The 12,559-nt window shown below is 47.3% G+C and overlaps 1 protein-coding gene across 1 annotated transcript in view; it reads left to right on the top strand.

Annotated features, from left to right (window-relative positions):
* The window catches only part of ST3GAL3 (ST3 beta-galactoside alpha-2,3-sialyltransferase 3), a 205,220-nt gene that overhangs the window by 168,586 nt on the left and 24,075 nt on the right, over window positions 1-12,559 (top strand). Inside the window, 2 exon segments of the mRNA XM_036867514.1 lie at window positions 8,524-8,618; window positions 11,834-11,897. Of these exon segments, the coding sequence (XP_036723409.1) occupies window positions 8,524-8,618; window positions 11,834-11,897 (159 nt within the window).

The following is a 12,559-nucleotide window of genomic DNA, read 5'->3' on the forward strand; positions in this document are numbered from 1 at the left end:
CTAATCAACTCTGCTGTTATAACATTAAAGCAACAATAGACATTAGGTAAATGAATGAGTGTGGCTGTGTTTTAATAAAACTTTATTCATACAAGTAGGCAGCTGGCCTCTGGGCCATGGTTTGCACAAGCACTGTTCTAGGCTTACATGGTCTTTACAGCTCACTATCTTGGAGAAAAAGAGAAACTCCCATATACCCTAGTGTCCAAATATTAAATCCCAGAGAAGAATTTGATTCATCCCACTTGGATCAGGTGCCCATTGTTGAGCCAGTTACTGTGGTTCTGAGGGGTGAAGTATCTTAATTGGCCAGCCTGGACCATGCGCCCATCCCAGCAGCAGTGGTGGGGGTCAGCTCAACTAGGACCATATGGAATGAAAAGTAGGTGCTTTACAGAAGAAGGGGGGAAGGGACGCAGATATCCACTGCAAGGTGCTAACAAGAAAGAGCACGAACTGAGTGCCCCAAGATGCCAGTGATGGTCCACCTTGAAACTGGCTCTGACACTGCCTCAGGGCATCAGGCCAACCCTGGCTGCGCTGATGCACACCCTGCCCCGGCCTTTTCCCTCTGTGCAGAGCCTGCCCCTCAGCTGCCTTATGTTTACACCCAGTCAGAATGCACTCGCCCACTCGGGCCTTCCTCACACATTGCTGTGCCTGCCTGGGTGGGACTAGAGGGCAGGTCACCGGGTGGGGGACCAGCCTGAAGCTCCCCTGCCCTTGGCAGGTGCTGCTCCACCCTGGCAGCTTTAGCAGTCTCTCTCCTTGTCTCGAAGGGAGGGTTGCTTCTGGTTCTCTTCTCTCTTGTGCCGTTGTCTGCACGACCCTCCTCCTTGAATACCCTTCCCACCATGCTCCAAGAGGCTCACATTTACTTGTCTTCCAAGGCTCAGCTTGGTTTTGTCATCATTTCCTTCAAGATTTTGCTATACCCCTAAGTTGGTCTGAGACCTTTATACCCCTCCCTATTCCAAAACACAGGATGTGCAGACTTATTTTCTTATGGTTATTTGTTTACCTGTGTCTACCATTAGCTCCTGAGGAGAAGAACCAAAGCTAGTTTACCTTAGGTCCCCAGCCAGCACTCAGCACGGAACCTGACCCCGAGCAGGCAAGCAGTTGTTGGATGGGGCTGTGTCCTCCAGCTCCATCTGGTCCTGCATAGGATTGAAGGCAGGCACTTCATGCTCTTGCTTGGAACGGTACTTGTTGGTTGATACCTGCTGTTTGTCTTCTCTGCCTCTTCTCGAAGGGTGTAGACCCACCTGCCCTGCATATTCATGACCCTTTCTCCTCAGACTCCTGCTCTCGCATGGGACCCATTCAGGTGGGTCAGCAAGAGAAGTGGCAGCAAGACATAAGCTGGACAAGGCATTGACAAAGTGCTTATCCTGTTTGCTTGGACATATACCAAGGTCTTACTGTGCAGGGCCATTTATGGTGGGGCTGCCACAGCGAGATCCCAAACAAGAACAGGTAGATTCTAGAAAACGTGTGTCCCCCTGCTTCATCCACCCCACCACTTCCCAGAGCAGGTTCTAGAAAGGAGGATCTCTGGGGTTTGGCTTTCACCCTACTGGATGACAGTCTCACTCATTTTGGGCCAAGGCCTGTGGCTGAATCTGGCAGACTGATGTGCTGTGGCCCCTGGTCTCAGGACCCACTACTGGGCTCTGCCTTCCTCTCGTCTCCTGGGCTGCTTGGGCTCTTGTGGCCAGAAGGCTGGCCACACAACCAAACAGGCACAGATGGAGAGCTGAAACTGTGTGTTGCCCTAATCCAGCAAACCCACATCTGGAGGCACCTTTTTCAGTTGGGATGGTGGGTACTAAGAGAAAGATCCTACTCTGGGTCTGCTGGTACCCACAAAGAACTACTCCCCTCCCAGTTAGTAAGACTCAGTTAGCTTTCCTGCTGGAAACTAAGAAATCCCTTTTGGGGGTCCTGGGTTGCCCATCCTGGCTGGCAGACTGACCATCGTGCCGAGTCATCGTCCTCTCTCAGTTTATAGGCCTGTGGGCAGGGCAGCCTCATGGGTCCTGGGGTCCAGCCTTGTTATGAGAGGCACAGGGGTCAGACCCACCCTTAGCATGTACCCTCCTAGAGCCTCAACTCTCCACATTGCTATGCTCTAGGATCCAAGAAGAAAAGACGCACAGGTCCCCGTGCAACTTCTGCCTCCTCCTTCCCCTGTTCCTTCTCACGCACTCACACACACCCTCCTGAAACCTGATCCCAAGGCTGCTTTGTGTGCTGGGGCTATCGGCAGAGCTGGCAGAGCTGGCGGGCTGGAGCCTGTCTGCTGGAGCCTGCCCCACCCTGCCCCCGCTACCCCCTTGGCCAGGGCAAGCAGATCAGGCGTTGCACACCCCTGCTAGTCTGGCCAGTTATTCTGCACCTCAAGGGCCACCTCCACCCTGGCTGGGCCCCCAAACTGGCACACTGGTCTCTGGACAGAAGCCCCTGAATTCTCTTCCAGGTGTAGCATGGGGCTCTGCCCAGACCGCCTGCAGAATTAACACAAACACGCACACATACACCACCTCTACCATCACCACACCCCATTTCCTGTTGTTTATGGCACCCCCCCGCTCAGCTTCCAAGGCCTCTGCAGGCACTGAGCCACCTCCTGGGGGAAGGCTGTTCAGAGGAAGCAGCATCTGAACTTAAAGAATGAGAAGGGATTTTCCAGGCAAATAGAGAGGGAAGGGATTGGGGAATACAGGGAAGGGTGAGAGGGGGTACGTTTCAGGCGGAGACTGCATGTGTAAATGCATGAAGACTGGCACGTTCAGGGAGCTACAAATAGTGCATGGTTTGTAGGACACAACTAGTCTCAGGAATAAAATCCAGATTGCAGTAGATCGAGGAGTGAATAGGAGATGAGGAAGTTGAGACAGAATATCCACTGCTCTTTATGGAGGTTTTGCCATGAAAGGATAAAGAGAGAGACTGGTAGCATGGGTACATGGTCAGGAAAGTGTATTGAGTTTGTTTGTTTGTTTTCATGTAGGAGAGACCTGAGCTTGCTGTATGCTTAGGGGGAAACAAACAGGAGTGGGCTGCATAGTGTGATGGAGAGATCAGCTTTGATGGGTCTAGGGTAGGGGAAGGAAGTAAGAAGCTGAAGGAGTTCCTACCTGATTGGCTTGGTTTTGTCTGTGAAGTGAGAAAAAAGAAGAGATATCTGCTTAGATAAAGTTGGAAAAGGATAGAGAGTTTATGGAGAGTGGAGAAGGTTTGGAATAGCTACTGAGCAAAGGTGAGGGTCCAACTAAGGCTCAGTCCATGAGTTTGTAGTGGTACCAGTCTGTGTGTGTGTGTGTTTTCTAGCAGCACTTTGAGTATATAAAGTGCAAGAGTGTAGGATTCAATTAATCTCTGATTGGGTTTTGCCTTATGGATGGGACAAAAACACAATAGAACAAGAGGGTATAGCATCCTGGCAAGAGAGAGACTAAAGAGGTGGATGGGATTCTAACCAGGAAAGAGATATAACCTGGGAATGAAGAAAACTTTTTAAACTAAAACTCAAAACCCAGAATCAATAAGGGAAAAGATTGATAAATTTGACGACACTTTTTTTAAAAAAAAATTTATTTATTTTTGCCTGTGTTGGGTCTTCATTGCTACGCGCCGGCTTTCTCTAGTTTTGGCGAGTGGGGGCTACTCTTCGTTGTGGTATGCAGGCTTCTCATTGCAGTGGCTTCTCTTGTTGCAGAGCAGGGCTCTAGGCGCATGGGCTTCAGTAATTGTGGCTCACGGGCTTAGTTGCTCTGCGGCATGTGGGATCTTCCCGGACCAGGGCGCGAACCTGTGTCCCTTGCATTGGTAGGCAGATTCTTAACCACTGCGCCACCAGGGAAGTCCCGACTTTTTTTTTTTTTTGGCCACGCTGCACGGCTTGCTGGATCTTAGTTCCCCGACCAGAGATCAAACCTGGACCCTCGGCAGTGAAAGCGTCAAGTCCTAACCACTGGACTGCCAGGGCCCTTTGACTACACTTTTTAAAAAAATCTGTTGTAAAAAAGGGGGAAAAAAAAAGCAAGAAAGGAAAACACCACAAGCCAAGTAAATAAATAAACTCAATTTATACCTCAATAGAGATATATTTGTAACTGTATCTCAGGGGGTTTATATATTTAATATATAAAGAGCTTAAAAAAAAAAGAGAGAAGATTGTTAGCTAATGCTGTAGTAGTAATCGTATTGTCACATATGTGTATGAAAACATGTTGTACACCTTAAACTTATACAGTGTTATATATCAATTATAGTCAATTATATCATAATAAAGCTAGGGGGAAAAAGAAGAAAAAACCCATAACCTTTTGGAAAACTGGGCAAGAGATATGAACAAAATTCATAGAAAAACTCACAAATGGCCCTTCCATATATAAGACAGTGTTCAATTCCACACATAGTAAAAGAAATGCAAATTAAAACCACACTGAGATACTGTTCCTCTCCTGTCAGACTGGCAAAATTGAAATGTTTGACAGTATACTCTATTGGTGAGGCTGTGGTGAAAACGACACTGTCATTTGTTGCTGGTGGGTAATGTGAAATGGTGTGATCCTGGTGGAGGGGAGTTTGGCAATATGGAGCAAAATTATATATATGCATTTTCCCTTTGATCAGTAAACCCACTTCTAGGAATCTATTCCAAAGATACATTGGCAAATAGAAAAGATATATGCATGAAGTTATTCACTGTAACCACTGTTAGTGGTACCTACTCTACAACAGACTGGAAACCACCCAGGGGACTGATTGAATGATATATGTACATAACCATAATGGAGTATAATCAAGTATATACCTCTACTGCTATGCAGTAATTACCAGGATATATTGTATAGTGAAAAAAATCAAAAGGTAAAACTGTATATGTTACCTTTTTATTGAATATAGATGTATGGATAAAGAAGATGTGGTACATATATACAATGGAATATTACTCAGCCATAAAAAAGGAACAACATTGGGTCATTTGTAGAGATGTAGATGGACCTAGAGTCTGTCATACAGAGTGAAGTAAGTCAGAGAAAGAAAAACAAATACTGTATATTGACGCATATTTGTGGAATCTAGAAAAATGGTACAGATGAACCTATCTACAGGGCAGGAATAGAGACGCAGACATGTGGACACGGGCTGTGGGGTGTGGGATAAATTGGGAGATTGGGATTGACATATGTGCACTGCCATGTGTAAAACAGATAGCTAGTGGGAACCTGCTATATAGCGCAGGGAGCTCAGCTCAGTGCTCTGTGGTGACCTAGATAGGTGGGATGGGGGGTAGAGGGTGAGAGGGAAGTCCAAGAGGGAGGGGATATATGTATACATACAGATGATTCACTTCGTTATACAGCAAAAAGTAACACAACATTGTAAAGCAACTATACCCCAATTAAAAAAAAAAAAAAAGAAGAAGAAAAAGAAGGGAATAGGAATTCACATACACACATTATGTATTTGCTTATACCAAAAAAAAAAAGGAAAAAATAAAAACTAATAAAAATGAATACTATATGGGAATAGAAGTAACAGGAGTCGGACACAGAAATGAAAGTTTGACTTCTCTGAATATATCTTGCTTTGTGAATTTAATTTTGGAATTCTATAGTTTTATATCATCATAAAACAAAGTTAAATTAATATGAGGGGTAAGCAAACTCTAGAAGCAAAAGCAAAATGAAACAAATGAACTTAACTATGTACTGCTGATGAAGTAAACTCAGCAGGATTATTCCAAAATAATTCTGCAAAAGCAAAGTAATTTATCTGTATTTCTCTAGTGGGGTATTCCCTAAATCATTTTTAGTAATGGTAGTATTAGTAATAATACTGGTGTTTTTATTCTGAAACTATTCTACATATTTTATATATGTATCTATATGTGGATATATTAGGATAAAGCAAATAATTAATTATGTTACTATCACTATAAACAAGGATATCAGCTTATGAGAAAAGAGATATAAATATAAAATCAAATGGTTTCAGCATATTTTTTCATTTGTGTATCCTTGTACATTTGATTTTGGGAAGTCATTTTTAATCAGGTTACCAGCCGCTTATGGTTTTTGTTCTGTCCGTTTGCATAGCAATATTTTCATAATATTATAAAGTGAAAAAAGTAGTCTACAGAGCAATCTAAAAAATAATATGGGAAAAGGAAAGTCAGTACGGATATATACCAAAGGTTAATTGTCTCTGTGTTGTAGGATTATGAGTATTTTTTACTTGTGTGTGTGTGTGTGTGTGTGCACGCCTATCTGTATTTTTTTCCAAAATTAACACTTTATAAGCACCAAAAATGAGGGGTTTTAAAAAATTTTATTTATTTTATTTATTTATTTTTGGCTGCGTTGGGTCTTTGTAGCTGCGCGCGGGCTTTCTCTAGTTGTGATGAGGGGGGACTACTCTTCCTTGCGGTGCGCGGGCTTCTCATTGCGATGGCTTCTCTTGTTGCGGAGCACGGGCTTTAGGCATGCAGGCTTCCGTAGTTGTGGCACATGGGCTCAGTAGTTGTGGCTTGTGGGCTCTAGAGCGCAGGCTCAGTAGTTGTGGCGCACGGGCTTAGTTGCTCAGCGGCCTGTGGGATCTTCCTGGACCAGGGCTTGAACCCGTGTCCCCTGCATTGGCAGGCGGATTCTTAACCACTGTGCCACCAGGGAAGCCCAATAAGGGGGGGTGATTTAAGTAAAAATTAATATAATGAACTTTCTCATCAGCTGAAAAGATGGGGGAAGAGAGAAGACAAGGAAAAAATGTGTTGAGACCATTTGGCTAGATCTTAGGAGATTTTGCTAGCATATGACATGCAGTACATATTGGGAGGCAGATAAAATCATGTCCATGCCTGACTGAGAAACTGCAAAACTTTCATAAGCTCAGTCCTGACACAGGAGAGGTTCTTGCCCCAGGCTTATCCAGGGACCTTGTGGACTCTGGTCAGAATCCTCGGGGCCTCTGGTAAAACATCAAATGTATTAATTCACTTAGATTGTGTGTACTGGGTATGAGAAACACGAGTGACCCTTCTACACAGAGGAGAAGTGTGCTAACTCAGAAGCCCAGAAGAAAGCCGCTGTGCAGGAATGGCCCTCCCACGCTATCATGTGTTGACAGTTTCTTCCTAGCAGCAAGGGATGGGGAGGGAGCAGCGTTGAAAGTTTTCTGCCTCTTTCAAGTTCACTTCAAAATCTCTAGTAATGATAGACCTCCAAGTGATTACTGCTGTTATTCCCCCTGGTCTGGTGATTGTAATGGTGTTAGTGATGATGGGAATGAGAAATGGATGCTGAGGTTAGAGTTCACTGGGGGGCGGTGAGTTCTAGCTTCTGGGCTGGGAGGCCCCCTTCTCCAGTCTTCAGTTTTTCAGTGGGTTGATTCAGGCTGTTAGAAACAAGAGTCAGCCACAGAGGCCTAGGCCTCCACACCTTCGTTCTCAGCCAGGAAGGCCCTAAGCACACCCCGCAACAAGGTCAACACACAGGAAGTGACCAGGTGCTGGCCATCTCCCGGGCTGCTAGGTTCCCTGAAAGGTCTCAAAATCAGGGTGCTAGGTTCCAAGTGAAGTCGTGCTGTCCAAGCATCTCTGAAGAGCTTGGTTCCTCCTGTCCCTTCTCACTCTGCCCTCACTTCCTTCTGCATCCCTCTGAGGCCATCCCCCACCCCCAGCCTCCCCCCTGCCCTGCCCATTCCTCGGTTTCCCAAGAAGAGCAAGGCTTGCCTTTTCTCTCCACAACTTGGCATTGCCGCATGACTCCTTCTCTCCCCCTTTTCCCTCCCATCTTTCCTCCAGACCAAAACTCCCCCTCCCCGTAAACTCCTTGTCCCTCCGCCACCTCCTGTGGAGCTTGGTGTTCCCTTGGTCCTCCTCTCTGCCAGCAAAAGTGCTCAGACTTCTGCTTGTCTGAAGCCTCCCCTCAGCCCTGCCTCCCAGCTGCAGGATACTGTGATTTTTTTTCTTCTGTCAAACCTCTAACTCCTATGGCTGTTCACCTGCTTTGCCCTCCCACCATGAATTCTCCTTCCTCCTCACCCTGGGTGGTCCACCTCCCAGCATTCTCTCCCAAATTCTGTCTCTCTGCACGGGCTGTATTTTGGGGTATTTTTCTGCTCACTGGACAGTGTCTCATCTCCGTGTTCCCAGATTGCAGGAACAGCGTGGGCAGCAGTGACTGTTTGATGGATGCACATGTGGATAACCTGCCAGAGAGCTTCCCGCTCTGAGGTGCTGATCCTGCTGAGTGCATCTTGCCTCTCCACTCCTACAGCTGGCCATATAAGGACTGGCCAGGCCTGCTCCTCCACACTCAGGCTCCACTGAACAGGACCTGTCAGACCCCGCACAGCAGCTACCCAATGTGCAGGCTGGAGTGGGGAGGAGATGCTGGAACATGGAGGATGGCTTCTGGCGGATCCACAGCCAAGGCAGATGGACAGAAAGCCATTTAGCACTGCAGCCTAGTGCACTTTGGGACTCTCAACAGCCCTGTTGTATTCCAGGTTCTCCAAGCCAGCACCCATGTTCCTGGATGACTCCTTCCGCAAGTGGGCTAGGATCCGGGAATTTGTGCCGCCTTTTGGGATCAAAGGTCAAGGTATGTTGGGAACCCTGCCCCACTTTACATTAACATCTCATCCCCCAAGCTGTCTCCCTAGTGTCAGGACAGGGCTGTACCCTCAGAAGTCTCCCTGCTGGGAATCCACCCCTCTCAACAATGCCCTACCTTCTCTCCCTCTTTCCTGACCTTCCTTTTTTCTTACTTCTTTAGTGGAATGTTTACTCAGAAACCACCACTTTGCCAGGGGCTAGGTACACAACAGTGGAGTAGACAGATGTGGTTCCTCTCCTCAGAAAGCTCCAGTCTAATGCAGACACAGGTACTTGGAGTGCAGTAAGGACTCTGATGAGGGAAGAACACTGTGCTGTGAGACCACACAAAAGGGGTGCCAGAGACAGCAGTGCTAGAGGACTAGATATGAGGGGGGAAATCCCAGAGAAAATAGAGGCCATCCGGACGACTGCCCCCAGGGCCCTCCATCATCCCCTCCTGATGTTTTTCACCTTAACCTAGCCTCCCCTCCAGTCCTTTTTTATCCTGTCCAAGGCTAACCTTTCCCCCTATACTCTCAGAACTGTCCCCTTCTATTGCCTCAAGGACCTCACCCATGCAGTTCCTGACATAAGACTTTCCCATCCCTAAGAGTTTAACAGTTCTCTTTCCATGTCAAGTTCCTGCCCTATTTCATGGCATGGTAGGGTTTCAGCTTTAGCGTCAGACATAGAAGGATACGGTCCCAGTACTACCTCTTTATTAGCTGTGACCGTGGACAAGTTACTAACATGTTTTGCTTTAGTTTCTTCATCAGTTAAATGGAGAGAATAATACCACTGTATTAGGTTGTGGTCAGAATTAAATAAGATAACTGTTAAAGGGGTGATATCATTTGGCCAGCAGACTCAAGAACGCCTGAACCCTCTACTTAGCCGGCCCACCCCTCCCTGAAAAGAAGACAGTGGCCAGCAAAAGGATACTCTTGAACTGGAGCTTTGACCGTCAACCTCCAAGGACAAATCTCATGGGTTGGGTTGAACCACATGAAGAACTCCTTTTTCATGGGTGCAGGTAGCCAAGCAGCCTAACTTTTCTCCTAAATCCTCACTCAATATTCTGATCCTGCTAAGCTATGAAGGGCAGGAAAGGCTGATACAGAGCCCATCATCCAGCAAGAAAAAGCACCCCATAGTTTATGACCATTCTGCTAAAGGTTCCCCTCCTAGAAAACAAAAACCCAATCCATATCCTTGGCCTTGGCCAGTTAGCAGCAATATGCTTTTCCTTAGAGGTGAAATTGGAGGTGGGAAAAGGAAGGGACCTGTGACCTTCCCCGAGGCCCACCATAAAGTGTATCTGAAGGCACTTAGTACAGAACATTTCCTTAAAGGTTTGTTTCCTTACCCTTTCTCATTCGACTTCTAGAAAGATTGCCCGTGCCACCTGTCTCCTCTTACTCACCATTTACTCTTGAAGAATATCTTCTCCCCTCACCACTTCAGTGAAACTGCTCAGTGCCCCCAGGAGATCCAAAGGATACTTTTCAGTCCTTAACTTGACATCTTGGCTGCATCTGACAGTGTCGTCCAGTCCATCTTTTAAAAGAATTATGAGGTTGCTGTGTTTAATTTCAGAGGCATCCTTTCTTTACATGAAGTATTTCAGGCATATAAAAAAAGCATAAAAACTCATATAATGAGCACCCACGTACTCTTGTACCCAGCTTCAGAAATAAAACTTGAGATACGACTCAAGCTCTGTGTAGCCCTTCCCCCTCCGTTCCCTGCCTTCTCCAGGAGACCAGTATCCTGGTTGTCATTCCATGCCTGTTTATATATTTCTACAGCATATTTATATATCTGCTTAAAATATGGCATGGTTTTTGCATGTTTTTGAACTTTACAAACAGTATTGTATATCGTACTTGTGTGTGTGTATTTTTCAAATTGATTTTTTTGCTTACGCTTTTCAGGTGTGTCTGTACTGGTACACATAACTCTAGGTCATTGATTTTGCAACTGCTGTGTAGTATTCCATGTACCACATTTAATCTATTTTCCTACAGTGGACTTTTAGGTTGCCTCCAACATTTCGCTATTACCAACAGTTCTGCAATGAACATTCTTGTACAAGTCTCCTTAAACAAATGTGTGAGTTTTCTGATGCTCTCCACCTAGGAGTAGAGTTGCAAGATGTTAGTCTATGCACAGCTACATCTTTACTTGATATTAAGATACTTTTCACTGTGATTGTACCGACTTACTTATCTTTAGGTCTTTACGTACATTACCTTTTTACCTTCCTAACAATTCTGCACAGCGGGAATTACCATCTTCATTTGGAAGATGAGGAAACTAAAGCTCAAAGAACGTAAGCGATTTATCGGAGGTCACAGAGCTCATAAGCAGCAGAGCCAGGATTTGAGTCCAAGGCTGATATCATTATCTGTTATATTATAATGCTCTCATTATACCAGAGTTTGAAAGGAGAGCAGTCATCACTGCCAAAACCAGAGAGAGGTCAAGAAGAATGAGGTCTGAATATGGTCACAGGATCTGAGAGCACAGAGGTCACGGGGCCCTTGCTGAGGGGTAGCCTGAGCGGAGTGCAGGTGGGCAGATGCCAGGCCACAGGGCTTGAAGAGGTAAGGAGGTAGAGACAGCCTGGCAAGAACAGGATTAGAGGTCAGCAGTGTTAGAGGGAGGAAGGGAGGGGAAGATGGTATCAGAAAATGAGGCGGAGTGGCCTGACCCGGGGAGCTGGCTGGGAGCACTCCAGCTCTTCACCACTGGTTGGCTCCTTGTTTGCTTCCTGGTGTCTGCTTGGTGGGGGCACAGAAGTGAGCACGTGATCTCTGCCTCTGACCGGCACTGCCATTCTGGGGGACACTGAGATGCCCCAGCTCCCAGGCAAGGCCCACACCTGGGGGCACATGTCCCAGGGCCTGATGGCAGAGCCTCTGACAGCCAGCCGAGACTGCCAAGGAAGGGCCAGGGAAGCCTGAGGAAGGAGCTGTGCGCGGGTGCCGGGGGCTGGCTCCAGGCAGAGATGTGTGTGCCGCCTCTTCTCCTGCCTCCATCTCCTATCTCAGGGAGAAAGTTAGGCCAGTGGCCCAGCCTTGTGTCCGGAGCTCCCTCCCCAACCTTCACGTCCACCCTAGCCCCAGGACCATGTGCCTTCAAATCGGCTCATCGGCAAACATCTCATGGGAACCCTTAAGCGACCCTCTAACAGTTGCCTCCCTCCTCTGTCCACAGATAATCTGATCAAAGCCATCTTGTCCGTCACCAAAGAGTACCGCCTGACCCCTGCCTTGGACAGGTGAGCCACTCACTGCCCATTATCCTGCCCCTCGGCTGCCCAGCGTGTGCAGAGGGGCTGAGGCCCAGCTGGCCTTCCCTGGACCTGGGCAGATTCTCCAGCATACCCACACACGCGTACACACTGGGGTGGGTGAGCAGGGAGGCGGGGCCACCGCACTGGACTGGCCACCCCCGTGGGCTATAAGCAGTTGGCAAGACATCTCAGTCTTCAGGCAGCAGAGATCCGAGGGTAAGAACTGAACGTCCTGGGCTGGAATCAGCTCAGCACTGGGACTGAGTGGCTGGGTGCTGGGGCAGCTGAAGGGGCTTAAATCCAGGAGGCAGTGACAGCTCTGAAGCCAACAGACCCTAGGTGGGGGAAGCCCCAGGGTCAGAGGTGCGAGAAGCAAAATGAGTAGGGTTCTCAGGTGGCTACTGGGTGCATGGGGGCTTCTGAGTTAAAAATAAGTCCAGCCTTGAGTCTTGGAGCCTCCAGGCTCATTCCTCTGTTCTTGCTTCTCTAGCGTAGGCCTAAAGCTCAGCCCACTTTTCCCTCTCCCCCTGAAGGCAGCCCAAACCCACTAACCCTTGGGGAGTCTTTAACCCAGAATGCCATCTTACCAGAGCTCCTTCCTCACCACCCCAGAGCTAGTGCCCAAAGCCCCTTCCACACCCATGTTT

This window comes from Balaenoptera musculus, chromosome 1 (assembly GCF_009873245.2).
Source record: "Balaenoptera musculus isolate JJ_BM4_2016_0621 chromosome 1, mBalMus1.pri.v3, whole genome shotgun sequence".
NCBI classification, from domain to species: domain Eukaryota; kingdom Metazoa; phylum Chordata; class Mammalia; order Artiodactyla; family Balaenopteridae; genus Balaenoptera; species Balaenoptera musculus.